Genomic DNA, 27,146 nt, shown 5'->3' on the forward strand with positions numbered 1-27,146 from the left:
TCGGATCGACACACTGTTGCTACAGGTCCCACATACGAACTACGGGGTACACCTGCTGTATGTAACTCCAATGACTGATCTAAAAAGATCCTCATAACTTCTGCTCAATATCACTCAAGGCCTGCAGCCAAGGTTCCAAAGGCCCAGGATGTGCATCCTGCCAGCTGGCTTCACTGAGGATTTGAAGAAGATGTTCACTGTCACGCTGACAATTTAAGAATTCTTAATTTCTGTTAAGAGTGACTTTTACCTTGCATCTTGTGCTTTTCTGCAATTGCTGAATTTTCTACCACGAACACATACTCTTATTATAAAACAAAATCTATGTAAAAATATTAAAAAAGAAAAAAAAAACCCAACTCATTCCAACTACCTAACAGTAGGAAAGGAGATGGGCTCTCTAAATGGAAGGTAACACGAGTGCCGTTGGAACTACTAGGAGCAGGAGGACGTCACCATGTCCCAACCCAGGAACCCCGTGGCTGGGGACCCAGAGCCAGGGCCCTTCCGTGGACCTGACCCCACCGGCCCCTCAGCCACTCGAAGTCTGGGTTCGCTGGGAAGTTTTCAGTGCCCAAATCTTACAACTTGAAACCAAGGCAAAATTTGGATTCTGAAAGATACCCTTGATGAGAAGCAAGATTCAAGTCTGGTGGAATGAGTCGGGACAGGCATCCAACAGGTGCGGTTAAAATGAGGAGCGGAGGGGAGATGGAGATGAGCAGACAGCACAAATGGCAGAGAGACAGGGCGATTCCAATGGCATGCTGGCGAGACAGAGTCCTGGGGGACCAGGAGCACGGTGGCCCGGGGTCCCCAAGGCGGAGCGTGCGAGATGAAGTCAGTGCCACTTTGAACGACTTCAACAGCTTAGTAGGTATGTATGTACTTTTATGGTTATCTTGTTTTTATGCTGATACCGGTTTTCCACAGACAGTACTGATAATAATCTTTCCTTTTAAAAATAAATTTAAGTAGCAACGCTGAGTCAGTTCAAGGGAAAACACGGAAGTAATCATACAGGTAAAAAAAAAAAAAATGTGGCAGAACTCAAGAAGACCACACAGGAATGACAGAAGACAGCAAACAGTGCAGTAGCTAAAGGCCTCTATCGACCAGCATCCCCCCGCTCTGGGCATGACTGGTGTGCTGATGGTCTTTCTGTCCGCTACCATTTTGGCTTCCACATCCAAGAGGTCAGAGAGCTACCACACAGTCATAAAACTTCATTCTGGGCTGCCCTCTGGCTTGGCAACATCGATCCAATTATACAAAATGCTTGAATGGAGCAGTAAATCCTTCAAAACATAGAGAACATCTAAAAAGGGCCTTGTCAGCAAAAGCCAACAATTCGGTGCTCTGACAAAGGAAAGGGCAGCGGTTTTAAATTTAGCTGCTTAAAAATAAGTCTTAAAAAAAAAAATCTCACTTGACAGAGGCCGTATACTTTAGGAAGCAAAGCGACAACTGACCAGTCCTGCTTTACACACGGGCATGACATAAGCCTGCAGGTGCGAGAGAGGGGAAGGCAGCCCACGGCCACCAGACTTACTTATTAGCACGGACATCCTGGCCCAAGGACCTGTGCACGGATGTCCCGAGGCTCCCCTAAAACTGTGCTGCGCTGGAGAAATGGTCCAGAGGGTGTGACAACTCATCTTCTCTTTTGAAATCAGAATCCACGCTGGCTACTTTAAGTTTGGCTTGAACTGGGGTTGGGAAGGAGGGGTCCACTATGGGTCATCTGGCCTTTAGGTACTTTTTGTTTGTTTCTTTTTTGGTTTTGTTTGAATTTCAGAAATGAAGGAGGATTACGTGATGAAGACACATGATACAGGAAAAGGATTAGAAATCTCCAATTTCTGAAAAAGGGACAGGCTCATTAGGAGAGGATGGGATGTCAGAGGAAGACCAGAACCGCAGGCGTTTAGACAGAGTTGGGTGGGCCGTTGGAGACTTGTCTTTGTCCTTGCTTTTGCTTCTCAAAAAGGGACTCTTTTTGCGCTGAGTTGCTAAATTGTTATTCCCCGCAATACCCAAGAGAGGAAGAAAAGAAAAAAAAAAAAACAAGTAAATCAAATGAGTAACAACAAATGACTCTAAATAAGCTAAATGTAGTCAGGAAATCAGAATCCTGTCCAACCCAGGAAAGACAGAAACAATACCCATGACAAGCCCAGAACCAGGACTCCGTGAATCATTTATGCTCTGAGTCAATTTAATTTCACCGGCATCTTTGTGCCAATGCTTCACTCTGCACGTGAGGAGAACTATATACTGCTCAAGGAGCCAATGGCTGAGACATATTTCAATTTCAAAGTGTTAAATTATTAAATAAGGATGTTTGTTAATTTAGGACCCGGCTTCTCTTACTCGTCCATTTTAATGACAGGCCCCCTGATGATGTGGTGCTCACTCTACTCCTGTTCCTGTTCAAAGGCCTTGGAAACCCCTAATGGTCTGTTTCTGGCCTGGTGTCATGAACAGTCTACCCTCAAGTATTCACCAGTAACTCTGTATATCTACAATAACCTCTTTTGGCAGTATATGTTTAAAAACAATGAAAATATCACTTTTTATACCAAACCCCCTGTCAAGAATTATTTCCCTTTCGATCTCCCACACAACCTCTACCCCAATCCCACACTTCTTGGCCTTTAGAGTCTTGTCAGAGCAGACACTCAAGTCTTACTTTCTGAACACGTCCTATATTGACACAGCTGATTTAACCAATTTCTCATTTAGGATTAAAGCAATATGGGATCCTCGGTTATTTCTTCCTCCACAGCGCCACCTGGTGGCCAGAATAAGGGACCTCAGGTTCTGCCACACTTTAGTTCAACATCTTCGGGGACCCAAAGGGCTTTAACTGCACACAGTGGTCAAGAACTCCAGCTCGCACCCCGACAGACGTGGATCCCAGTTCCACCACTGGTTACACTGGCAAGGATTTAATTTCACCAAGCCTCACTTTCTCAGCTCTGAGGAGGGATGATTAATCGTGCCTGCAGGACGTGGCAGTTAGGACTCAAGGAGACAGGTAAAGCATGTAAATTAGCTACAGGGATGCTGAGCCCAGAGGAAGCACCCCACACATGGCTGCCACTATGAATAATTTTCCCTGACCTGCTCGTTCATGGATCAGCTCAACGGTCTGGACCAGCCAAGCACTTTTTTTCCTCTCAAAGTTTTCCTAGCTCATTAGACAGATGGTAGTTCACGAAGTCAATTACAGAATAATAGAAGTGGAGGGGATAAACGTCAACAGCTTTAAATGGCCAACATGAAAACGGGAGGTAACAGGGCTCCTCTAGAAACCAAGGTTAGGCTTCCTTATCTCTTAGCTGCACGTGAGCGTTTCACCTAATCTGATCTGTAAAGAAGGGGAGGGAGGCAAGCATTCGTCGCCAATATGTGCGCGTGTGCACGTTTTTTTCTGCATTCAAAAGTGACAGAACAGGACCTCGCATGGTGAATGTACCCCCCCCAAAAGGTTTGTGCACGTGCCACACTCAAGAGGCAGCTTGTCTCCGCCAGCCGTCAGCAGCCGGGGGCACAAAGGTCTCAGGCCTGGTCTTTAGACAGTCCTAGGGTCCTGCATAAACACTTACATTACTAGCAAGGTTTATGGGTAAGTAATCTTTAATCACCACTTAAAAGTAAATTTGAAAATATAACAACGTTTCATGGCCACTGCCGTGTTTGGTTGATTCTAAGACACGCATTTCTCCCCATTCCTTCCCATCTCTGAAATCAGGACACAGCTCCGATGGTGTCTGAAAGTCACCGGTGGCCAGGGGGTACCTCTGATAAAACGGTCACTGCCACTGCCAATTTATTTTGCTCCTGTTTTCCGTTTACGTCTGGGCACAGCAACCTAAGTCTTTGGAAGAGCTCTCCAACAAGAGTATAACAAACTTTCTGAGTGGTAAGGCACTTCCTCCTCTGATTGCCAGTCTTTTCCTTCCCGGGTGGCATATTAAGTAATTATGCAGTGCAGAGCTGATAGAGTCTTAGATGTGATGAAACATAGCATATACAACAAGAACTCCATTTCAGAACCTCTGGCAAACTCCAAATGACAGGTCTAAGTAAAAGGGTAAGCTGTGCCCCATGGCTGGTAGGACTCAGGGACTTTACTGAAGATCTAATGTGCACACAAAACACGTTAAATGCACTTGGGATTTCCCTACAGGAACAGCTCACACTAAATCTTTGACATGTGCAACCTCAAAACATATACTACCGAGCCTGTCTCTACAGCGCCTGCATAAGTATCTCTGTGGATGTCAGACCCCCTACCCCAGCGTACCTGCTGGGCGATGGTTCTCATTCTAAAATAACAAAACTGTCATGGGACGAAGCTGCTGACGTAGATGTATATTTTCTACCTGGTTGCTAACATACGCGAAGAGGCAGATGTGTGCGTATGAGGCACACCCTCTCCATGCCCCTCCGCACATGCGTGCACATCCACGCACCGTCTCTCATTCTACCCTCGAGGCTCAGCCCTTCGGAGCATCCCCTCCAGAGCCTGGCTGCAGCCTGGTCGGCCACTCGTACCTTTCCCCACAGGCCCGTTGAGGGGGTCCTGCTCTTCCACACAGTTGGAGCCAGATGGGGCCGTCTCGGGGTTGTCTGGCTGCAACCGGAGGGGCTGGGAGGCAGATGGCGTCGTCGGGTCTGGGGACTCCAGCTGCCAGGGAGGGCTGTCTGCGGTTGACTTCAGTCGTTCTCTGGAACCCTCCTTCTTTGGTTTGATGAGTTTGACTAAGGCTTTGGCTCCAATCCAGTGGTTTTTCCTAGTTACGAGCAGAGTGTAAGAAGGACAAGGCCAACCCGCACTGTCCCTCCAGCAGGTCACAGGGTGGGGGGCCCTGATGGGAGCTGGACTTTCCATAAGCCTGGAAGCCATTGATTTGGGGTTCAGAATGGTGGTGCTCTTCATCACCATAATCATTGGATTTGGGGCCCAGGGATGGTAGAAATGTGTGTTGTGGCAGAAATCCACACTAGCCTCTTGGGAAAACAGACTTCAAACACGGCCACTGACTCTTGGTTATCTGTGTGAAACCAAGTGGTGCTGTGCTAACCACATCTGTGTTCGCTGGCAATTTTTCTGTCAAAATGCCATTCTGGAACAGAGTCATGGACCTCTTCATTTTCTGTTAAAGTTAATAGTGAGTGAGGTGAGTGGACATTCTTCTCCCAGTCCCTGGCACAGAGGAATATGGGAGAGCAGGAGGCAGGTAGAGTAGGCCGTTTAAATTAAAACCAGTGAATTTTAAGAGTAAACGACAGAGTAGCAGCTAAATGGAAATGGGAGCATCCTGATATAACAAAAAAACTGACTCTGAAACTAGATAGCACTGTGTCTACACAAACTACTCGGTTCCTCATCTGGGCCTCCATTTCTCTGTCAGAGAGAAGGTTGAGAATAAGGTTCTGAAATTCTGTGGTTCACCAGAGGAGCCTTGAGGCTTCATGGTGATTCTGACTTTGAGGCTGGGCTGGGACAGGACACGGGAGGGCTGGCTCAGGGGTCAATCCTGATGGATGATGCCGGCCCTGCTGGGAGACTGAGCGGGCCCCACAGCCAGGGGGCTGCTGCTCCCTGGAGAAAGAAATGTGTTTGTGAACCTGCCCTGGGGTTCAGGGAGCCCAGAGGAATTTGTGTGAGGCCCAGGGGTTCCCGTGTTCACCTGTAGGAGGTGCTATACCAGCTTCCTTCTCTGAAACAGGAACGTGATTTGCAATGTCCTGAGAAATCCTGAGACAGAACCTGACACGGCAGCCATTTGTCCCATTTTAATGGCTCCAAAACCACAGACTCTCTGCCCCCTTTAAAGGGCTGTGGCTAAATTAAGCCCACGTCTCATCACAGTCAGCTGGCATCCGCCGTCCCTCACAGGACAAGCCAGAGCACAGGGGGCGGGGCCGAACGTCTAATTCCCCTCTGTCACGGGAGCGGCCTGCACACAGGGCCTCCACAGAGCAGGAGGCATGGGCTCTACAAGCTGGGTGCTGCTCCAGACGGGAGCAGTTTCCACCCCACTCATGAACACGGACATTCTCTGCTCTAGGTCTAAGTCACAGACACTTCCATCAACTCACTTCTTGGGAGCAGGGTCATAGAACTTGTACTGATCCATGATTTTCTCCTCCAGTTTTTCCTTATGTCTCCGTAAGGCATTTAATTTGTCTCTGTGAAGAGAGAGGAAAGGGGGGCTATCAATCCAGTTTTAAATAAAACACGTGAATTTACTTCATCAGCCCAGCCTGGAACCTTTTCTGGGATTTGGACATCACAGTGTCATGACCCTCATGATCACAAAGCTGGGAATGTGCGAATGGAAACGTCTGGCATGAGTCCAGGGAGCCCTGCTACCTTAAGGAGCCATGATAAATCACCTAGGGTCTGGATGCAAGGCAACTCAAGGGAGCAGACTCCTAACCATCTGAAAACCTGCATGTTTCTAGAAGCTCTAAGGACTTGGCGGCCAGGTCTTTCAGGACACTGGGCATTCGGGGGTGGCCACAGCACTTGCACGTTAATAATACCTTTGGTGAAAGGGGAAAGGTGTGCCCTCAGCTAGTCAGTTCAGCAAAGTCAGACCTCCGACTTGGACCTATCCCGATGCCGGTTCCTGAGGACATTCCACGAGGGCAAACTCAAAAGCTTCCGGGGCCAGAGAAGGAGCAAAGCAGGCCTAGAAAGAGCAGGGGGAGCGGTGGGCACGGTAGCCCAAACAGATGGCCACTAGGCAGGGATGCATGAGGCCTACAGGGCAGACCCGCCAATGTTTTCAGAGAAGCCAAAAACTTAGGTCATGAAGCAACATGTCCTGATTTCTAACTATTGGAGATCAGTTCACATTTTCAAAAACACAAAAAGGATCAAGACGCCTCTGGACCCTGGGGCTGCCAGAGGGCACTGCTGTGCCCTAGGCGAGTCTGGCCTTACTGATATGAAGGGTGTGCTTCTGGTTTGCTTTATCTCAGGAGTCCCAGGGGCGGTGCCTTCTACACGCACTGCCCACAGGCTGCCACCTGGGTCTCAGCAGCCATGACAGCTCGGAACCCTGGTCTCCTTGTTAGAAAAGGAGGCCTCTGAACCAGAGACGGGTAAACAGGCCTCTGTCGTGGAGCTGTAGGGGCTCCATCCGAACTGAGGGCTGAGACATCACTGCACAATGACATCCCAAGAGTGACAGCTTCGTGAACCTCTGGCGCCCACCAGGAAGCCCCACTCTGCTCCCAGCCCCCTTGGCTTGATGTCTGTGTTATTCTTCTGTCTCACTGCCATGCTGCTCAGCCTTCCTCTGTGAGCACTTCCGTGGTCGTCTGGCCCCACAGATGCACAGTAACTCCCTGCGAGTGGGCAATGCACCCCTCCCAGGGCCCAGAACGGTGCTCTCTGTTCAGCGCAGGCTCTGGGAAGCTTGCTAAGCCCCCGGCATTCCGCACTCTCTAATGCAAAACCACCATCAAATCATCCCCCTTGGATACCAGGCTCTTACTCTTCAGGTTAGCACCTGCCCAACCCCCTGCTGGCATTTTTTATCAGCTGGGTTACAGACGGCCAACTTCTGTCAGTCCGATCTACCCTAAATTTACAGCGTGGTTTTCAATGTAAACCATCCTCCAGTAGGTGGCGAGCCACCTCTACAGGATCAAAGCCAGAAAAGTAACGAAGCAGCGTCATGCTGGAGAGCGGGCCCAGTGTGGCGGCATTCACTGTGATCACATCCCTCTGCCAGCCAGCTTCCTCTTGCGTTCCCCACACTGGCTAGCCAGTACCCCCCTCATGAGGAAGGAGAGCCCACCCACCACAGCACAGAGTGGTGAAAATCACCCCATATCCACGAGATGGATCTTGGATTACTCAACTTCTAAAGCATGAGGTTTCCAGGACCAGGGCTCCTCCTCCAGACCTCTATTTCCTAGGCCCTGCTAGACCAGCATCCTTTCGGATGATGGCATCCTTCCCGGCAAATCAAAACTCACAAGCTGCACAGAGAAGCCTTCCACGGCTGAGTGCCCACCTCCTCGTCCAGGCTTCTTTCCGTGCACATTCCCTGCACCCAGAACACTGCTGAGCTCCACCTTCAGGTTCCCCACCTGCCCACCTTCCATGTCCACAAGAGAACCTCATCTCCCCACTACGCTGCCTTCCATGAAGCTCAGCAGGTGCCCAGCACGGAGGTGCTCCTCGCACAACCCCCCACCCCTACCAGTTCCTGGCCCCCAGGGAATGGATCTGTGCACCCATGGGGCCCGTGCCAGAGCTGGCACTTCATTAACACCAGCTGAGGGAGGACAATCACAGCACAGCAACAACCCACTTTGCGACAATCCAGGGGAAAACAGACACAGGTGACAGAAAGACACCAGCTATGGCACCTGTGCTCAGCCTTCCACTTGGATTCTTCCCTGAGGTATTTCTCACCGGCACTGTCATATTTTTAAAAGTGAGCTTAATTCCAAAAGCAGATTCCAAAGCTTCTGGTGGGGGTACTGCCTTTGAAACACAAACAAAAGCTAACCACCACCACTTACAGAAACCTAGAACCATTCCAGGGAAGCCAAGAGAAGGATGTGTTGGTAAGGTGGTCCGTCCCCTTGCCCTCAGGACGCCAACAGGCTCGGGGCCATTCCTTGTCCACAGTGTCACAGGTCCTGGATGGGGCCCGGGAAGCTAGAACCTCCCCCCGCCCTTTGCCTACAGGCGTCAACCCCACACGTGCCCTTACATGTACTGCTTCTGCTCCTCGTGGTACTGCTCCTTACTCTCCATGTTCTGCTCTAGAAGCATCTGGTTCTGCTGGCTCAGCAGCTGGATCTGGCTCAGGAGGTGATGATTTTCTTCCTCCAAGTTTCCCTTGAGACGGGAGAGCAGCTACAACACAGATCAACAGCGTTTCAGACACTACGCGATCCCGTGATTCCTCTGCTGGGAATGTGGCTTCCAGGGGAAGGGCCACGTGCACAGGGACGTGCACCCCTCCTCTGCCAGTGAGAACCTGCAAGGACCAAAAGAGCCAACGGCATGGGAAGAGCTGAACTCCTTCTGCACCTGCCCTGCCCAATCTGGCAGTCACCAGCAACGTGTGGCCATTGAGCTTACAATGCAGCTAGTCTGAACGGAGGTGTGCCAAAGTACACGACAGATTGTGAAGACTTAATGATAGTAAAGAACATAGAAGATATTTTTTTGGATACACATCGAAATGATAATATTTTAGATATGTTAGCCAAACAAAATATACTATGAAAATTAATCCCACCTGTTCTTACTTTTTTAACATGGCTACTAGAAAACGTTAACATGTGCACGTGGCCTGTGCTTTATTTCTGGTGGGCAGCTCTGCTCTTGAAGAGGGTCAGCACACCTTTTCTTCAAAGGACCTGACACTAAGTATTTCAGGCTTTCCAGACTGAAAGGGGGTCGCCTGTTGCAAAGCTTCGACTCAGTTGCTGCAGCAGGAAGTAGCCACAGACAAAATGTAAGCGCACCGGGTGAGGCCATGTTCCCATAAAACTGCTGACAGACATGGACATTTAAATTTCCTATCATTTCTGGGGGGCCTGGGTGGCTCATTCGGTTAAGTGTCTGACGTCAGCCCAGGTCATGATGATCTCACGGTTTGTGGGTTCGATCCCCGCATCGGGCTCTGTGCTGACAGCTAGGAGCCTGGAGCCTGCTTCGGGTTCTGTGTCTCCCTCTCTCTCTGCCCTCCCAAACTCGCTTGCCCGCCTTCCCTGCCTCCCTCCCTCTCTCTCAAAAATAAACATTAAAAAAATTATCCTTAAGTTTCTTATCATTTCCACTTGACACAAACTATTCTTTCGATTTCTCCCAACCACTACCACTGTCAAAGACATTCTTAGTTCATAGCCGAATGTATACAAACAGGCAGTGGGCTAGATCTGACTCATGGGCTGAGATCTGCCAACTCCTGCTTCAGAAGATCAGTACGGGTGATGTAGCAGGAAAATCGCAGGCTTTGGCTTCAGACAGAGCTCCATTCCACTACCGTGGACCTCAGTCTGAGGTCTCCTCCGAAACCCTAAAGAACCTCCCTGTGACAACACAGCCTATGGTGGCTGAGGCTTCCTCTGGCTTAAAGTCTGGCCCCCACCTCCTCCACACGCCCCTTGCCCCAGCCCAGGGGGCCTTGAGGCACCTGGGCCTTGGTTTCCTCAGCTGAGATGTCCCACAGGGCCACCACCAGCTCGAAGGAAAAGGCCTCTGAGAGGATTTCTGGACAAACGAGAGGCAAGAGGAGCTGTGTCCTGGGGATGGTGCCATCCATGGGGAGGGACCCACGGATGAAGCTGGGGAGGGACCAAGTGCTCTCTCCTGCCCAATCCACTTTGGTCTTATCTGTCGCGGGGTCTGCTCACGATTTCATTTGAGATGGTTTTGCTAAGAAGACAATTTCCAACCTAGTGCACCAAAAGAGAGCTCTGCTCCTCTGGAAACCCGGGCACTCCTGAGTAAGCTCCATCCCAGATGCCCCGGGATACAGGACCCGGAGCCAGAGTCAGCCATTCACGCCATTTCTCGGGAACAGCGTGGATACTGAATTGCAAAGATGAAAAGTGTAGACACAGACAAGGGGATGGAAATAAGTCTGTGTTCTGCTGTCCCCACGCATGTCTCTGATGCTCGGGGAAGCACAGGGCAGATGGAAAGGTGTTTTCGAATACATCTCTGCCAATCATGGGGTCTGTCTCCCTTTTAAACGCCTCAGTACCCTCTCAGCCCCTGTACCGCCTTCCACAGAGTCTTCGGATGCCGACGCCAGCGCAGACCCATCGCAACCCCACCGGGCCCAGGGCCGTCCACGTCCTGAGGCCTCACCTCGCAGCGGTTGTCCAGCTTGGTCAGCGAGATGTCCATGTTCTGGTGCTGCTCCTTCAGCTCGTCAAACTGTGCCTGCCAGCGGTTCAGCTCCAGCTGTGAGTTGTTCAGGGAGGTTTTCAGCTCCTTGGTGTGGGCGTGCAGCTCCTCATACTCCCCCTTCAGCTGGTGGTGCAGGAAATTGACCCTGGGGGTGGAGAGCCACAGGCCAAGAGCTGAAGAGCTGTCCCTGCTGTGCAGCCTTACACAAGAGGATAGCCTCTCTGGGCCTCAGTTCTTTCACGTGTAAAATGAGAGGCTTGAACAAAATCAGCAGTCTTCAAACTGCGTCCCTTGGGGTTCTACAAGGATCCCCCTGGTGTCCTCACACTGGGCTGGGGGGACAGAGTGGGTAGGCTCAGACACCTGCTCCAACAGAGTATCACTGCTATGATGTCTTTTGGCTTTAAAGCCTTGGGATATCTGCATACGTACTTGGAAAAAAGGGTTCAGTAGTTAGCGTGTTTTGTTTTGTTTTGTTTTGTTTTTTGGAAACACAGAACCAGAACATTTTTGCGTCTGGCTCTTCTTCCCAGTTTCAAGCTCCTTTCTAACTTCAACTCCTGGGATAAATAAAATGAGATGCCAGGGTTTTACAGAAACCCACTAAAATTATCATCATGATAACTATTATCTAACTGGGATTTCTTGGGGGAAGATTTGGATCAGAAAGTTCCAGTCACTGGAGGCTCACGGATTTCATTTGGACACAGCTGTGTCTTATTTGGCCCCACACCCTTCTTTTAAATGGATCAGTGTGCCTGATTTAGAAACATTTAGAAACCTGAAAGTCTCACGTCAATACTCCGATGTCCCGTTTCTCTTAAGAAAAAAGCATAAAACGGAAAGATGACCTGGTAGCGGTGAGCCCGCCTCGCGGCTGACAACCTTCAGCCGCTGTGCTCTTCTCCACGTCACTGTCCGGCCTATCGCCGACACTCCCTCACCCGCGAGCCTGGTCTCCCAGGGCACAGGACACACCGCAGTATGCGGTCCCGGTGCACATTCATGCAAGGACATGGAGAGGAAGCAGCTTTATAGGGTCATTGTGGTAAGACTGGATTCAAATCCTGATTCTGCCATTAAGTGATTTTGAAAAAATGTGCTCATCTCTGAGCCTGTTTCTTATCTGTTAAAAAAGTGGGGGGGGATAATAACAGTAGAGCTGACTCTCGTTATCTGAGGTAGTGATGCTCTGTGAGGTCCCCCAAGATCACTGAACTGGTGGATACTGAACCACTGCTCCTCGGGAAAATGCACAGTACAGGTTCCTGCTCTGGTTACAACATTTTAGTCGACTGATCAAGACATTCCTTATTTTATAGGGGTCTCTGTTTAAAGACACCTCCCAGCCACAGCACCGTAGCTCCTGCCTGAATGGAGCTTATCTAATGTGTACTTTCCCCGTAAGGCCATCACAGCCTTGCACTTAGGAACACGAGACAACACTTCAGTACTCCACTTGGTGGGTATTTTAAATAGTAAAACTGCCACGAAGTAAGACAAAAATATGAAAATCCCACAGGTCACAAAAAGGATGCTTATTCACAGTATGAGAACTGAAACAGGAAGGCAGAGCATCCTTGTATGTCCTCAGCTGGAAATGTGTGCGTCAGGTGACTCAGGTACTGGGCCACCCCGGGCATGTACATCAAAGTACCATGAGCATCGATTTGGGGGTGACGCATACATTTTAGGAAGGAGGTGAATTCACAACAGGAAACGTGTGAATACTAAGCATCAATGGTGTGTCCTTCATGAGATCGCCGTGTGGCCTACATCAGATGAGGGTCTGTGCCTGATGCAATGTGTCTCTCGAGTCCTTCCATCCCAGCAATAAGCTAGAGCCCCCTCTCAACTGTGCCACCCAGCTGTGAACAGGACAGGGTTTATAAAAATACAGGTCTGCGGGGCACCCAGGTGGTTCAGTCGGTTGAGCATCTGACTTCGGCTCAGGTCATGATTTTGCGGTTCCTGAGTTCGAGCCTACACGTCAGGCTCTGTGCTGACAGCTCAGAGCCTGGAGCCTGCTTTGGATTCTGGGTCTCCCCCTCTCTCTGCCCCTCCCCAACTTGTGCATACTCTTTCAAAAGGTCAATAAAAAATTTTTTTAAGTAAAAATATAAAAATACAGGACTGCCAGGGGACCCCCGCTGACCTCCTCTCGGCAGGGCTGAGTGCGTCTACGTGAAATCCCGGATGGCAGCCGCCCCACACGGAGCTCACCTGTCCAGCTCTCTCCGCAGCCGCTGGTTCTCACCCATGGCCATGGCGCCCGTCCTCTGCTCTTGCTGCAGTGCCTCCCTCTCGGTGTTCAGAACCTTCTCCCGCTCCTCCAGCTCCGCCTGACGCTTCAGCATGTCGTCGTGCCTGGCGGAGGGGAGCACACCCGCTGGGAGCTGGGCTGGGGCCTCCTTTCCCTCCAGGTACCCAACTCCCCAGAGGACTGTGAAGCTGCCCACAGAAGGCAGGGCCCCTCTGGAGGCTTTCTCTGGCGTCTTTGAGGGGGATGGGGCAGGAACAGGCAGGGTGAGATGCAGGGCAGCAGAAAAACAGAGAACGGTGGCCAGGAGAGGCGTCTGGGCCAGGGGTCTCCTCCAGCCCCACACGTGTCCACAGTCCCTCAGATTCCCCGTCAAACCAGCCATTCCTCTCTGGCCACCTGGGCTGTGTTTCCTGCACTCTGAGCCCTTCCCTTCAGGAGTCATGGCTACATTACTAGGTGGTTCGCTAAGCACAAACACATCTACAAGAAACGACAAAATAAACAGCTGAATTCCACCACACTTAACTCTTAATCCCTCTTCACTGGGGCCTGGGTGAGCCCTCCGCCCTCCTCTCCTCCGGAATTGAGTCTCCTTGTTCTTTGCCTGGCCTTGCTGCTGGGACAGAGGCTTGCTTGATGGGGACCTACTGGCTGCCAGTGGCCAATTCTTCACACACACACACACACACGCATGCGCGCACAGCCTTTTCTCAGGATCCCCAACCACAGCCCTCCCCCTCCCCTTAGACTTTTCTCTCCTTCTGCAGCCTAGGTCTCCGGGGGTTACTGTGTAGTTGTCTCTGGAGACCAGCAGAGCACAGGAGGATGGACCCCTTGACAAGCCCAGGCTGTCTTTCCTACTTGCTGGAAACATCCGTGTTCAAAGACAACTCAGGATCTCCCCCAAATCCATGGCAACGACTAAGGCACCACCTTTCAATCGTCCCCATTCAGGCAAATCCCTCCTCTGCAGACCCCCTTCCTTGTCAGACAGTGTGACAGGGTGCCCAACCTGTCTTCACAGCTCCACGCCTGCGCCCTCAGGCCCCACAGCAACTACGCTTATACCACCTGACTAGAGCCAGGACTAGTCGGGGATCAAAGTCAGAAACCTGCTTAGGCAGCCGTTCAATGACACACTTTTGTGGGGCCTTCTGCCACACTGTGGAGAAGCATAAAGCTGGGAGTGGAAGCTCTGTCTAGCTTCTCAGGTGGTGACATTTCTCAACCAGGCTAACAATTCTGAAAAAAGCCATCCAGGTTTGCAAATTAGGGCCACAGGCAGATATCAGGGCTCCCCAAAATGTGTTTCCCTGTGGTCATGTCTTGGAAAAGCCCACAGGGGTATCTGTAACCACTAGTAACCACCTAACTGCAGGACTGATGCCATGTGTCCTGCTCACCAGTGAATCCTGGGTACGAGGCATGGCACTTGGTAAATATCTATTAAAGAACGAAGAAATGAGCATCCAATTTAAAAAGTGCCATCATCCCTGTGTTCCAAGTACCTACACTCCCAAAGCCACAGCCCCACTGCAGACAGACCAAGGGGGCCTCCAGCCATCTGTCCAGCCAGTGAAAATTCAAGCGACACAGTAGTTCTGCCTGCTGTATTGACAAGGAGCCAGAGGGAAAACAACAGTGAACCCCCTCAAGGCCAGTCCAAACTCCACCTGCAAAAACCTTCACCCTCTAAACAGACACTAAGAATATCGTGAGACACGATTAGAACATAGAACAAGATGTTAATGACAAGACGCATAAGTGCCTGGTGAGCAGTGGGCAAGGTTCAGAGCTCTGTGAACACCTTTTGCTCCACTTCATTAGCCAACCGGGAGCATCCCTGGCAAGTCCAGACACAGCACCATGCACACAGTACACGCTCACCAAGTGCCACACGAACCTAGGAGGGGCTCAGGAGGAGAGGGGAGATGGAAATGCCCAGAGGCACAAGACGCTAATTTGGGCTGGAAGGCATAATGTCTTACTAGGAGCAGATGCTTCGACAGCTCCTGAAGAAAGGAGATGTGGGTGGAGAGAGCAGGTAGAGGACCCCAGAGAGAGGCAAAACAGAAGCAACGGGTGAGTGGATAAATGAATGTCATCACCTCTGTGCCCTCAGCATCATCAGATGCCCTTACCACTTTGCAGCTCCATGACTAAGACCAGTCAAAGGAGATGCTGTCAGCAAGGACACCTGACAAGCACAGGAAGTGGGTAATCAACTGCTCCCTCCTACACAGCTCCGTGGGCTTGAGTGCCCACCTCTCTGTAGAGACACAGCTCTCTCCTGGGTCAGAGTCAGGTGCACAGCACCCTTCCCACCAGACTCCGGGTCCTGCCCGGAAGCACTCAGGGATCTGCCGGGGGACAGGAGCTCGGGCAACGCTAGCTGAATGTACACGAAACCCAGGACCCTGCTTTGTGAAGAGTGCCAAGACCTGTAGGTTTCAGTGCATGTAAATTTTAGATTAAAAAAGGAAAGGAGGGCAGGCAGGGGGAGAGAGAGGTATGGCTGAGAGGTACACGGGGGTCTCATTATACTGTTCTATTTGCTTTCTATATATTCACAAGCTGCCAAAATCAAAGGCTGGAAAGAAAGCGTCCCAGACCTTGACAGGGAAAACGAGGCTGGGGAAGTCCATGGGAGCAGGTCAGTGTAAAAAACTGCGGGGCAGTTGTGGTGAATGGCCTCCTTTTTCCTGGTTTGGAGAGGAAGGGAGAGGTGGGGGAATCCATAGGGAAGCAGGAACCCCAAGGCTGGGGATTCCCTGAGCTGGGAGTGGGCACGGCACCCCCTTCGCTACTCGGGGACCCTCCTGTCACCCGACCTCCAGCTGCACAAACTCATCCAACCGCTGGGTGGGACTTTCGATGGACTTCCCTCCGGGAAAGTCTGGGTGTCCCAGACAACGTGAAGCAACGGCCCGAGAGGAAACGCGGGGAAGGCTTGTGGGCAAGGACATGAGCCCGGAGAGGCAGGGGCGCCGCCAGAGGCCCGCACACACCTGTCCCGGAGCTCCTTGTGCTCCAGCTCCAGGTTTCGATGCAGCGTCTTCAGGCAGCTGTGCTGGTGGATGAGGGCCTCGTACTCCGTGGACTGCCGCTCGTGGAGCGCGGCCAGGTGCTCGTGGTCCTGCAGCAGCGCCTCGTAGGCCGCCGTCAGCTGCTCCTGCTGCTTCTGCAGGTTCTCATTCTCGCTCTCCTTGGCCGTCTGCTGGTTCTGGAGCAGCGTGTACTGCGCGGTGAGCGCGGCACTCTGGGAGCTCAGAGTGGAATTCTCCACCTGCCGGGAGGGAGAAGGCTCCGCCTGACCGCGGGCAGGCCCCAGGGAGCCACACGCTCCGTGTCCCCGCTCGCGGTGACCACGCCGTGAGGAGCCGGAGTCAGACACCCGGACAACAGGGACCCTCGGGGCAGCCAACACCCAGCCGCTGAGGACAGTTCTGTCTGAACTTGAGAAACTGCTCTGGAAAGAGGCAGCACCAGACTGTCAGACGGCTCTGGTCCTGCACCCTCCCTACATGGGACCTTTCGGGGCCAATTATGTCCTTTCTCTGGAGAAGCTCCCGGGCACCCTCTTTGGCTACTTTCACACACCTGTTTCCTAGAACAAGTAGAAAACCAGTGACATTGCAGAATACCCGGTCACCACCACCAGCCACCCTAACTGATGCTCCCAGAACCACCACCCCACAACATCCCAAACTATCAGAAAACTGAAGAGGCAGCACTGCCTGACTCATTCTGGGGCCACTTTTACTGACGTGAAACTCAGACGAAGACCTGGCGACAGCCACCACCACCAAAACCAACAACCAATATCAAATTTTGTTATTTTAATACAACAAATTCCAACATCTTTGCCTAATAGTTTCCTGTTTACTGTCCTGACCCATGTTCCGTGTTTTCAAACGCTTTTCTCAGAAACTGCATTAATGAACGATTAATTCATTTCCTCGCAATGTATTAACCGTAAATAAAAACCAACGTCCTCGAATATGCGGCATGGAATACCAGTTTCACTAGAAGCTCTCAAAAGCCTGGCAGCTACTTGATGCCCTATATGTCCCTCGTGGAGATTAAAAATTCACACTAAACAGAGACTCTGCCAGGTTTTATAGTAAATAAAATCGACTTGAGTCCAGAACCTCTTTCCCAAGTCATTCCTGGTCAAAGCTTATGGAAAAGACTTTGAGAAACAGGCAAGTCCGGGCAGAGCAAGTTTCCAGCCCTGCAGCCACAGGCTCAGTCACTGGAAACAAACCCGCACCACCTTCAAAGACCCCCAGGCCGGGCCCCGCTGTTTGCAATGAGCCAACGCAAAATAAATGTGCGGAGACTCTCCCGTGCTCGGAGGAGCCAGTGTGGCGGGCCGGTCTCTACGTGATGCCTGTGGCTGGGCCCTCACTCACCTGCAGCGTGGCCGTCTGGGTCTGCAGCGTGGTGTTGTGCTCCTGCAGGAAGGCGCTCTGTTTCTGCAGTGTCAGGATCTGACTGCTGAAGGCCACGTTCTGGGTCTCTAAGTGCTGCAGCTGTTCCTTGAGCAGCTGTTTCTCTGCCTGCAGAGCTGCGTTCTAGGGGATGAGGAAGCACGGGGCCCGTCAGACACCGGCTTGGGAAATGTAACCGGCCACAGGCACTGGGGTTGGAAGCAACACTCGAGAGTTGATGCTATGGGCACTAAAGCCAGAATCCAACAGGTGAGACAAGTAACGTTTCCCTCTTGCAAAAGACAATCAACAGAATTGGGGGGGAGGGGAGAGACCTACTTTTTTTTGGTATGTGCTTTCCAGACAGAAATGCATTCACCTAATGGCGATATGGCTTCAAACCTGAGCATCTGAGTGCAAGGCAAAGGCAAGCTGGGGTTAAAGCCGTGCAGTGTCTTCTCTCTGTAATGCTTCTGTTTTCTGCTGAACACCCCACAAGTGGCGTTCTGTGAGCTTCTCCCACAGGACAGGGAGTCAAAGCCTGTGGCCACACCTCACCCTACTCAGGAGCGACAACAGACAGAAGAAGGCGGTTCACGCCCCAGCAGACTGAGAAATACCATGTAAAATATGCCACCAACCGGGCCAGGACATATGGGTTACAGTCCAGTGCTGTCCCTTACTAGCATGGGGCCTAGGGTCGAGTCTCTTAACCTGTCTCCACTTTCTCATCTGTCAAATGATGAAGATCATCACTACCTGCTTCACAAGGTTGTTGGGAGAGTCCGACAACATCGGGGGTTAGACACGCACCGGCAAACTTCTGTAAAGGGACGGACAGAATTCTGCAGTCTTCCAGCCACGTGGTCTCCACTGCAACCACTTAGGTCTGCCACGAGGGTGGGAAGACCACACACAATATGTAACAAAGCAGATGTCCGTGGGCTGGCAGGCCACGGTCTGTCAACCCCTAGGGGAACACTGTGGAAGCGGGGCTGGTGTACAAGCCAAGGGCCAAGTCTGACGGGCAGGCAGACAGGGATTCACCATGGGAAAATGCGAACGTGCTCCTTTCCGCTAGAAAGGCTGACGAGATCTCAAATGACAAGTAGCTCATAGGACTTGCCAGGACAACTCAAGAAGTATTCAGCTGGATCTGGGTAAATCTCAACAGATTCTGACGTCTCGTGTCCTTTATGGTAATGGCGGCCTATCACTGGGACAATCAACAGAGTGCACTGCGCGCGCGCGCGCTCTCTCTCTCTCTCTCTCTCTCTCTCTCTCTCTCTCAACGACCGCAGCAGGGGCAGCCCACTCACATTCCGTTCCAGCTCGATGGCCCGGTCCTTCACTCGGAGCAGCTCCATGGTGGCTTCCTTGTGGCTGGGTCCCCAGGGCTCCTTCCCCTGGAGACCGGTGACCAGAGTGTCCACAGGGTGTTTGAAAGAGTTCTCCAAGTGCTTCCCTTCCTGCTGGTTCTGCCTGAGGACCTCACACTCGGTCTTCAACTGTGGGGTGGGAGCAGGAAAAGCAGACTTGGGGCAGGAAAAGGTTGGCTCAGAGCTCCGAGTTCGTGGCTAGAGGAGAGCCCCATAGCAAACCCAATCCCTCACCTGGCACCAGTGATAAGCCAGACACCGTCCTTCTGCTCTGCAGGGAACGTACATAACCCACCCTGTGCTCCCCCTCCTTCCAGACATCTGCCTCGGTCTCAACTTCAACCACATGACCTTGGCAAGTCTTCTCGCTTTCCCGAGCTTCAGCTGTCCACTCCATCAAATGGAGATGAGCCTGGGGGACGTGGACCGGGTGATGTTACAAAGCCCCTTCCAGCTCTAGAACCACTTTGTTCTAGATTCCTTGTTCAATCACGCAGCCAAGAAATGTGCCAAGGCTTCAAAAAGCAGAAGGGGCGGGGAGTTGGGGGAGCGCCCGGGTGGCTCAGCTGGTTAAGCATCCAACTTCAGCTCAGGCCATGATCTGTTCTGGAGTTTGAGCTCCGCATCGGGCTCACTGCTGTCAGTGCAGAGTCCACTTCGGATCCTGTGTCTCCCTTTCTCTCTTCCCCCTCCCCTACTCCTGCTCTCTCTCAAAAATAACCATTAAAAAAAAAAAGCCTTTGCTTAAAAGAAGCAAAGGAGAGCTGGAAGAGCACATATCACCAGGAGTGGACATCCTGATGAAGCACCTGTGCACCCACGCCCACCTGTCCCATGTGAGGGTGCCCAAGAGACTCGAGGCCTCTGTCTGGTCTCGATGCTCATAATCTCACACTGGTCCTCATCAGTGTTCCCGATCTTGCCTAGCAGACTCAGTGCTGCTCTGAATGTGGCCTCCTCTCCTCCCAGGCATCTGATCCTGTCCAGCCCCAATGCACAGGATTGTGATGGTAGCTCCCCCGCTCAGAACCCTGCATCTCAGTACATCTGCTCTGAGAAATGGACATCCAGGCCGGCCCTCTGCTACCCCCAGGTGAGGGGCTGGAAAAGGTGGGGCAGGGGCCTCATGACTGGGACTTACAGTGTGGCACCGAAGGGGGCCAGATCTTACCACCTGGAGCTCGTTCTGCAACTGGTGGTTCAGGCTGGCCTTCTCTTCCATCTGAGCTTCTAAAAACACAATCTTTTCTTCTTTCAGGGCTAATGTTGTTTTTAATGAGTCATTTCTGTCCTCCAGAATCTTGAACTTTCTGAAAAATACAAAGACACAACTGTACCTATCTGCCTCTTCCACCCACAAGCCCCCAGTCTCCCAGCTACCAACACCTATCTCCTCCATTAAGCTCGTTTTCCCTATTATTCTGCAGCATTTGGCCCAGAAGAACTGTAGGAGCCAAAAGCCATCACCCAGAGCCCTCCCCGGGGCTCCCTGCACACACCTGTGACACCCTCCAATGAGACATCACTGCTGTAGTCTTACAGGCATAGTCTTAGAGGAAGGTATCATCAAGGCCATTTTACAGATGGGGAAACTTAGTCTCAGAAAGGTTAATTAAGCACAGGGCACCTGGGTGGCTCAATCGGTTAAGTATCTGACTCTTGATTTCAGCTCAGGTCATGATCTCACGCTTTGTGAGACTGAGTTCTATGTTGGGCTTTGTGCTGACAAGCAAGGAGCCTGTTTGGGATTCTCTCTCTCCTCTCTCCCTGCCCCTCCCTGACTCATTTCTCTTTCAAAAATAAACATTAAGAAGGAAGAAAGGAAAGGAAAGGAAAGGAAAGGAAAGGAAAGGAAAGGAAAGGATAGAAAAGAAAAGAAAAGAAAAGAAAAGAAAAGAAAAAAGAAAAGAAAAGATTAGGCCATTTGCCCAAGACTACAATGCTAGCTAGGTAAGTGGTAGCCTTTTCACCACACCGACAGCGTGTCACACGTTATCCGTCCTGTGGATCTTGTCAGTTACAAGTCCAGGAAAAATCCATGATACTGGATTTCTTTGAACAATGAGACGGTTACAGAAAGAACCGCAGGCAAAGACTACAACGGTTAAATGTTTAAAAATTAAAGGGCTGGGACCAGGAAAAGAGGAATGAATAGGTGGAACACAGGATTTTCAGGGCAGAGAAACTGTAGGACACTTGGCAGATGCAGGTTATTACACAAGGGTTGAAACCCATGAAATGTGCACCATCCAGAGCGGCCTCCAATGTAAACTGTGGACTTCGGGTGATGATGGGTCAGTGGAGGCACATCAAGTGTAACACATGCACCACCCTGGTGGGGATACGGATTACAGGGAGGTGATGCCGGGCAGGGGTTGAGGCGGGGTGGCACTGGACATTCAGGAAATCTCTGTCCCTTCCCTTTAACTTGGCTTTGAGCTTAAAGCTGCTCTAAAAAGTGTATTTAAAAAAAATTGAGAAGCCTTTCCACTGGACAAGAGAGTCTCCTTTCACCCCTCCCTGCAAACCTCCAGGGAGATGATCTGTAAAGGACACAAGCCCCTCATAAAGACCACAAGACAACAAGCCCCGAGGTAGGTAGAGTGAACAGAGCTCTGGAGCTGGGAGCGTGCGGCGTGCAGCCCCGGGTAAGAGCCCACAGACCGCGGCAGGGAGGTCCTCACGTGTCGCCATGGCTGCTCTCGTCCTGTAGCAGCAGCTCCTTGTGGAGGCCGACCTTCTCCAGCCCCTGGCTCAGTTTGTCCAGCTCACTGGTCAGCTGCTGGCTCTTGAGCTTCTCCAGCACCAGGTCCTGCCAGGACAGGGAGAGGATGCGCGTGGGACGGGAGCCCAGCACGGAGGGCCTGGCACAGGCCCTTCTCAAGGCCGAGGAGCCATCTTCCCGAGTCATGGCTGACTCAGGTGTCCTGAGGGCTGAGCAGACAGTTCCACGGGACAAGTGAACCCCAGGGACATCTTCCAAAGGGAAGGGACAGACGCGCTTTCCCAGCCTCCCAGCCTCCATGGTGATACGGGAAGGACGTGTGTTTGTGCAACGCCATTTATGTTGACCTTTGAGTAGGAGCTTTGAATTCTAACACGATTACCTTTTCTGTGCAGTAATGGAATTAAATGCTCCTTGCGGAGAATTTGGAACAGAAAAAAGGACAAAAGAGATAAAGATTTTACTAAAAACTCTGGTTGTGGTTTATTCTGCAAAAGCAGTTGCTCTCATTTAGGTGGTTTACTTACTGTATGTAGGTCCCCCTTCTTACTCCCACCCATCTTCGAAGCTCTCCAGGCAGGTACTGCTCTCTGCCCAGTGCCCCAGCTACTTGGCATGCAAGCTGACCCCCCACCAAATCCTCAGGCCTTTGACGGCCGTGTGACAGCGTGGCGCTCGCCCAACACTCCATCAGCTCACCCCAAATGTCCCAGCTACCCGGTAGTTCTGGCCAGTGAGTGGTGGGTGGACATGCTGTGGGTCACCTCCTGGCTGCAGCACAGCAGAGCCGGTGTGTGACCTTCCAGCTGCCTTTGTCCTGCCTCAGCAACTGCCCAAGCCCCGTGCTGAGAAGGCGGAGCCATAAATCAAAGCAGCCTGGACTGCTGAGTCACAGCACAGATGACAGGCTCCTGGGGAGTCACCTGGACTCTCGCGAATGAGAAGTCAGTCCCTGGCGTGATGAGCCGCTATGACTCCGGGCTTGAGTGTGACCATGGCAGAACTTATCTTCTGCTTCCAGAGACAGGGACTAGGGGTCACATTAGTGAACTCTCTCTCCCATAGCCTTACGATCTTCCCGCACATGAACATGGAGACATCCCTGTGTTCACCAAATCTATTTCCTTTTCTCCCCTGGCACACCGCTGAAACACGTTCCCCAGCCTCGCCTGCAGCTAGGTGCAGCCATGTGACCACGTTCTGCACAGTGGAGTGCAATCTTTCTTACCCACTGTCTTCCTCATTTACTGCCACAGCCAGAAGAGGACTCCACTGCGGGATGGCCGAGCCACAGGATGGGAGAAACCAGGTGCCCAAGTCACTGAATTTAAGGCTGTCCATGAACAGCCACACTCAACTCCTACCTACGTGAGACTCAACTTCTGTGCCGGGCCATTCAGATGCTGAAGTCATTTACTAAAGCAGTTTATTCCCCCTCAAACACTGAAGGAACCCCCAGAGGGCCCATGCAATAAATACTGGGGAAACAGTAGGATGCCAACTTAGCAAGAAACTTTAAGATGTTCATACCCTTAGAACCCCTACTTTTGCTTCTAGGAATATAGCCTGAGAAAACAGATATATGTATGCAAGTGTCCAGTGATATCTAAAATAATGAAAAGAATTGGAAAACCACCTAAACGTCCAAAAACTAATTGCAGTAAATCTACAGCATTAAAACCCTGTAGCCATTAGAAATCCATGGCTTCAATCTTACTTACTGTAATGAGAAAAGAAAGGCAGAGTAAGTAAACAACAGAAGAGCTTAGGATGCAGGGACGCACGATGTCAAGCGTGTGTATGTACAAATGCACATGGGGAATGACGGGATAAAATCGGCCAGACTATGAGCAGTGGTCATCTCTGGGCATCTCTGGGCAGGGAGATTAGAACCAGTGCTTTCCCTTTGTTCTTCGCACCGGCAGACCTTATTCTGTTCAGAATCAGGGCGGACACACACACACACAGTCTCACGTCTGCTCGGGAGGCACGCACCCCCACCCCCTCACCACGGGGGAGGGGCCTGCCGGTGCCAGCTCACCTCTCTCAGGGTGGTCAGCGTCCTCGTATGCATGGTGACTTGCTTGGTGAGGTCCCTGTTGTCCCTCTCCAGTTCCTTCAGCTTGCTGGCCGCGTCCCTGCAGCGGGCCAGCTCCTTGTCCAGGGCGCGGCTCTCCCTCTCGGCGGCAGACAGCTTCGCGGTGCTGTCGTCTAAGACCGCCTCCTTGAGCTCCACCTGCTGCCACAGCCGCTTTGCCTCCTTCTCCAGCAGCTTCTTGTCTTTCTCCAGCTGGGCCACCTCCTGCTCCAGGGCCTTCCTGTCCTTCTCAGCCCTCTCCAGCTGCTTGTGGGAGAGCCGAAGGGCCTCCAGGTCGCGCCGCAGGACCTGGTTTTCGGCCTCCAGCTCGCCGAGCTCTTGCTCCAGGGCCTGGGACTTTTGGCTGCTGCTCTCCAGGGTCTGCTGCAGCCGCAGGTTCTCGGCGCTCACGCCCTGGTAGCTGAGCTCCAGGCGCTCGGACTTCTTGCTCAGGGCCTTCAGTAGCTCCACGTTCTTCCTCAGCTCCTCCTTCTCCCGCTCGAGCTCCTGGTTCTCCCTCTCGATCTGAGCCATCTTGGCACTGGTGAAGCGCATGGTCTCCACCATCCTGCGCAGCTCCAGGTTCTCCTCGTCCAGCTGCTTGTTGTCCCGCTCCAGACCCTCGAGCTGCAGGGACACGTTCTGCAGGGTGTCCAGCGACTTCCTGAGCTTCCGGTTCTCCAGAGCCAGGCCCCGACTCTCGCGCTCCAGGGCGTCCACCTTCTCGGTGGCGGTCTTCAGGGAGGCCACCTTCTTGGCCAGCTTCTCGTTGTCCTTCTCCAGCCGGTGCAGCTCCTTCTCCAGCTCCTCCACCCGCTCCACCTTCTCCTTCGCCTGCTCGAAGTCCTTGTGCAGCTGCTGCTTCTCGAATTCCAGCTTGCTGAGTCTGCTGCTGGTCTCCGTCACCGTCTGGTGGAGGGCTTTGTTCTCCTTCTCGATGTCCTTCACCCGGGCCTCGCTGCTCACCTGCGACCTCTCCCGCAGCGTCCACACTGCCTGGTTGAGATGATCCTTTTCTTGCTCGAGATCCTTGATCTGCGGAGAAATATAACGCGAATGACACAGGAGGTGGCTGTTGCATGGATAAATTTCAGTGACCTGGGTCCAAACTAGGAGAATAAATTGTAGGCCCCTGAAGGACCACCCAGAGCCATCCCACTGCTTCCCAGGCCAAGGTCAAGGGCAGTCATTACTCAGTTCAAGCCAAACACATCCACAGCAGTCACAGCGATTCTCAAATGTAAACCACTTCTCTTCCTCTTATTTACAAGAATGAGAATGAAAGGGATTTCTCTGGTACTCCTCATCCTGGGCAGCAAGACCCCCACGACCTGAGCCTGCCACCTATGGCCACCCCGTATGCCACTCTCCCCCGCTGCGGACGCTGCACGTGATGTTCCCTCTGCCTTGAACACTCCCCCATCTTCCCCCCACTGATCTACAGCATCTCTGTCCCCTCCTTGTCCTTCAGGCTCAGGGAGAGTGTCAGCTCCATGACTTGAACATGCCTGGCACCCAGCAGGACGCTCTCCCTGGGCATCGTGACCTTTTTCCCGCCCATACTTTGGGGATGTGCAATAGCTAGGCCTGGCAGGACAGGTAGAGAGAGGCCTGGCTTCTGGCTGGCATCACTGAGCCACTGCACCAGCAATGCGTTGCCCACCCTGGACCTCTTATAGCGTGAGCCAAATAAAGCTCAAAGGTTTGCCAGGGTTCTCTGCTAGGACACGACAGACGTTTACAGCTGGACCTGTTCTTCGTCCTGAGGGGCCGTCCTGTGCACTGCAGGCCATCTGGCAGCATTTCTGGTCTCCACCCACAGGCCACGGGCACCTTTTCTCTCCTCCCCCAAATCACGACAATCAAAACCAGGACTGCCGCTGTCACCTGGGAGGCAAAAGCTGACCCCTGTTCCTGCACCGTCAGCTAAAAATGGCTGGTGAGGGCAGCTAAGCTGGGTCAGTGGTAACACAAAGATCACTCATCAATTATAGGCAGTGGCTACAATCCTGGACTCTCCCTCTTGTAGGCAGAGTTCCCAAGACAGGCGAGAAGGAACATTCATCCCGGAGGCACCCACCTGCCTGGCTCTGTCGGCCTTCAGGGTCTCCATGTCACTCTGCAGCTGCTCCTTCTCTTTGATCAGCTCCTCACTCAGGGTCTCCAAATCCTGGTTGCTCTGCTTTTCTCTCTCCAGCTGGGTCTGTAACTTTTCAATCTGTGGAGCCAGAAGAAGACCCAGCCAGTGCAAAAGTCACTTTCACAAAGTGAACGACATTTTAAGACAAACCAAAGCCCTGCCAGCCTCACAGAATACTTGCACAGGCCTCTTCTCAAGGAAAAACATCCAGGTGCTGTTCCGTAGCAATCTCAACTCTTAGCTCACACCTTGCACTTTCGGCTCAGGGAAGAGGGGAGGGTCCTGGGCACCAACCAACCAGTCAGCCTCCCTCTCACCCCACCCCTGCTCATCCTCACTGCCAAATGTTCTTAGCCACACCCAGGTCCCTCGCTTCTGTCTCAGGCCTTGTCCACGCTCTCAAGGGTCAGAGCACATGCTCTAGGGGCCACCAGCCACCACTGTTGGATGCCCTGCAGGGACTTTGGACTCACCCTTCTACCCTCTCCTTCACAAAGGCCACCTAAGTTGGGGACACACCTGTTCACCCAGCTGCTCAGAGCAGTCTTCTGATGCATCTCTCCTTCCACTGTCACCCTCCAATAAGTTTGTCAGCAAGTCCTGTCCTCTCTACCTGTGCCCCTCCCCCTCCACATGCCCCCTGACTACCCCAGGCCTGACCATGTTCCATCTTTTTTTTTAAAGTTTATTTTTTAGAGTGTGTGTGTGTGCGCACATGCGTGCAAGTGGGGGAGGGGCAGAGAGCATGAGAGAGAGAGAGACAGACAGACAGAAACAGAGGAGGAGGATCCCAAGCAGGCTCTGCATTATCAGCACAGAGCCCAACTTGGGGCTCGAACTCATGTACCGTGAGATCATGACCTGAGCTGAAATCAAGAGTTGGATGCTCAACTGACTGAACCACCCATGTGCCCCTGGACCACACTCCATCTTGCCTGGATGACCACCTGTATCACCTCCTGGGTGCCATGCTCTTGGCTAAGACCCACCAGCGTCCATCCTTCCTAAACATGAACTACCTAGCTCAGGGCTTCTCACACTTTATCATGCCCGATACCCACATTTATCATCGTGGTAAATGCAGATTCTGACTTGGCAGGCTGAAGGCAGGGCCTACAACTCGGCTCCCAGGTGATGCCCATGTCACCTTTTGCAGTCTGAGGGCTTCGTGGGGGCTGCTGTCCCTCCCTGTCAACCCCAAACTCCTTATCACTGGGGAC

At 52.1% G+C, this 27,146-nt stretch overlaps 1 protein-coding gene across 5 annotated transcripts in view; it reads right to left on the reverse strand.

Moving 5' to 3' along the window:
- CCDC88C (coiled-coil and HOOK domain protein 88C) overlaps positions 1 to 27,146 on the reverse strand; it is a 130,331-nt gene that overhangs the window by 12,924 nt on the left and 90,261 nt on the right. For 4 of the 5 annotated variants that reach the window (XM_060620559.3, XM_078447904.2, XM_078447905.2 and 1 more), the window contains 12 exons: positions 25,867 to 26,004; positions 23,751 to 24,821; positions 21,669 to 21,796; positions 20,156 to 20,294; positions 18,925 to 19,113; positions 17,588 to 17,749; positions 16,181 to 16,458; positions 13,133 to 13,276; positions 10,868 to 11,054; positions 8,754 to 8,899; positions 6,115 to 6,204; positions 4,564 to 4,802 (listed from right to left, as the gene is read on the reverse strand). In XM_060620559.3, the coding sequence (XP_060476542.3) occupies positions 4,564 to 4,802; positions 6,115 to 6,204; positions 8,754 to 8,899; positions 10,868 to 11,054; positions 13,133 to 13,276; positions 16,181 to 16,458; positions 17,588 to 17,749; positions 18,925 to 19,113; positions 20,156 to 20,294; positions 21,669 to 21,796; positions 23,751 to 24,821; positions 25,867 to 26,004 (2,911 nt within the window). The remainder of the gene's footprint in view (positions 1 to 4,563; positions 4,803 to 6,114; positions 6,205 to 8,753; positions 8,900 to 10,867; positions 11,055 to 13,132; positions 13,277 to 16,180; positions 16,459 to 17,587; positions 17,750 to 18,924; positions 19,114 to 20,155; positions 20,295 to 21,668; positions 21,797 to 23,750; positions 24,822 to 25,866; positions 26,005 to 27,146) is intronic. The other variant, XM_060620560.3, reaches the window with a different exon arrangement.

The sequence above is a fragment of the Panthera onca genome, chromosome B3 (genome assembly GCF_046562875.1).
Source record: "Panthera onca isolate mPanOnc1 chromosome B3, mPanOnc1 haplotype 2, whole genome shotgun sequence".
Classification (NCBI taxonomy): Eukaryota; Metazoa; Chordata; class Mammalia; order Carnivora; family Felidae; genus Panthera; species Panthera onca.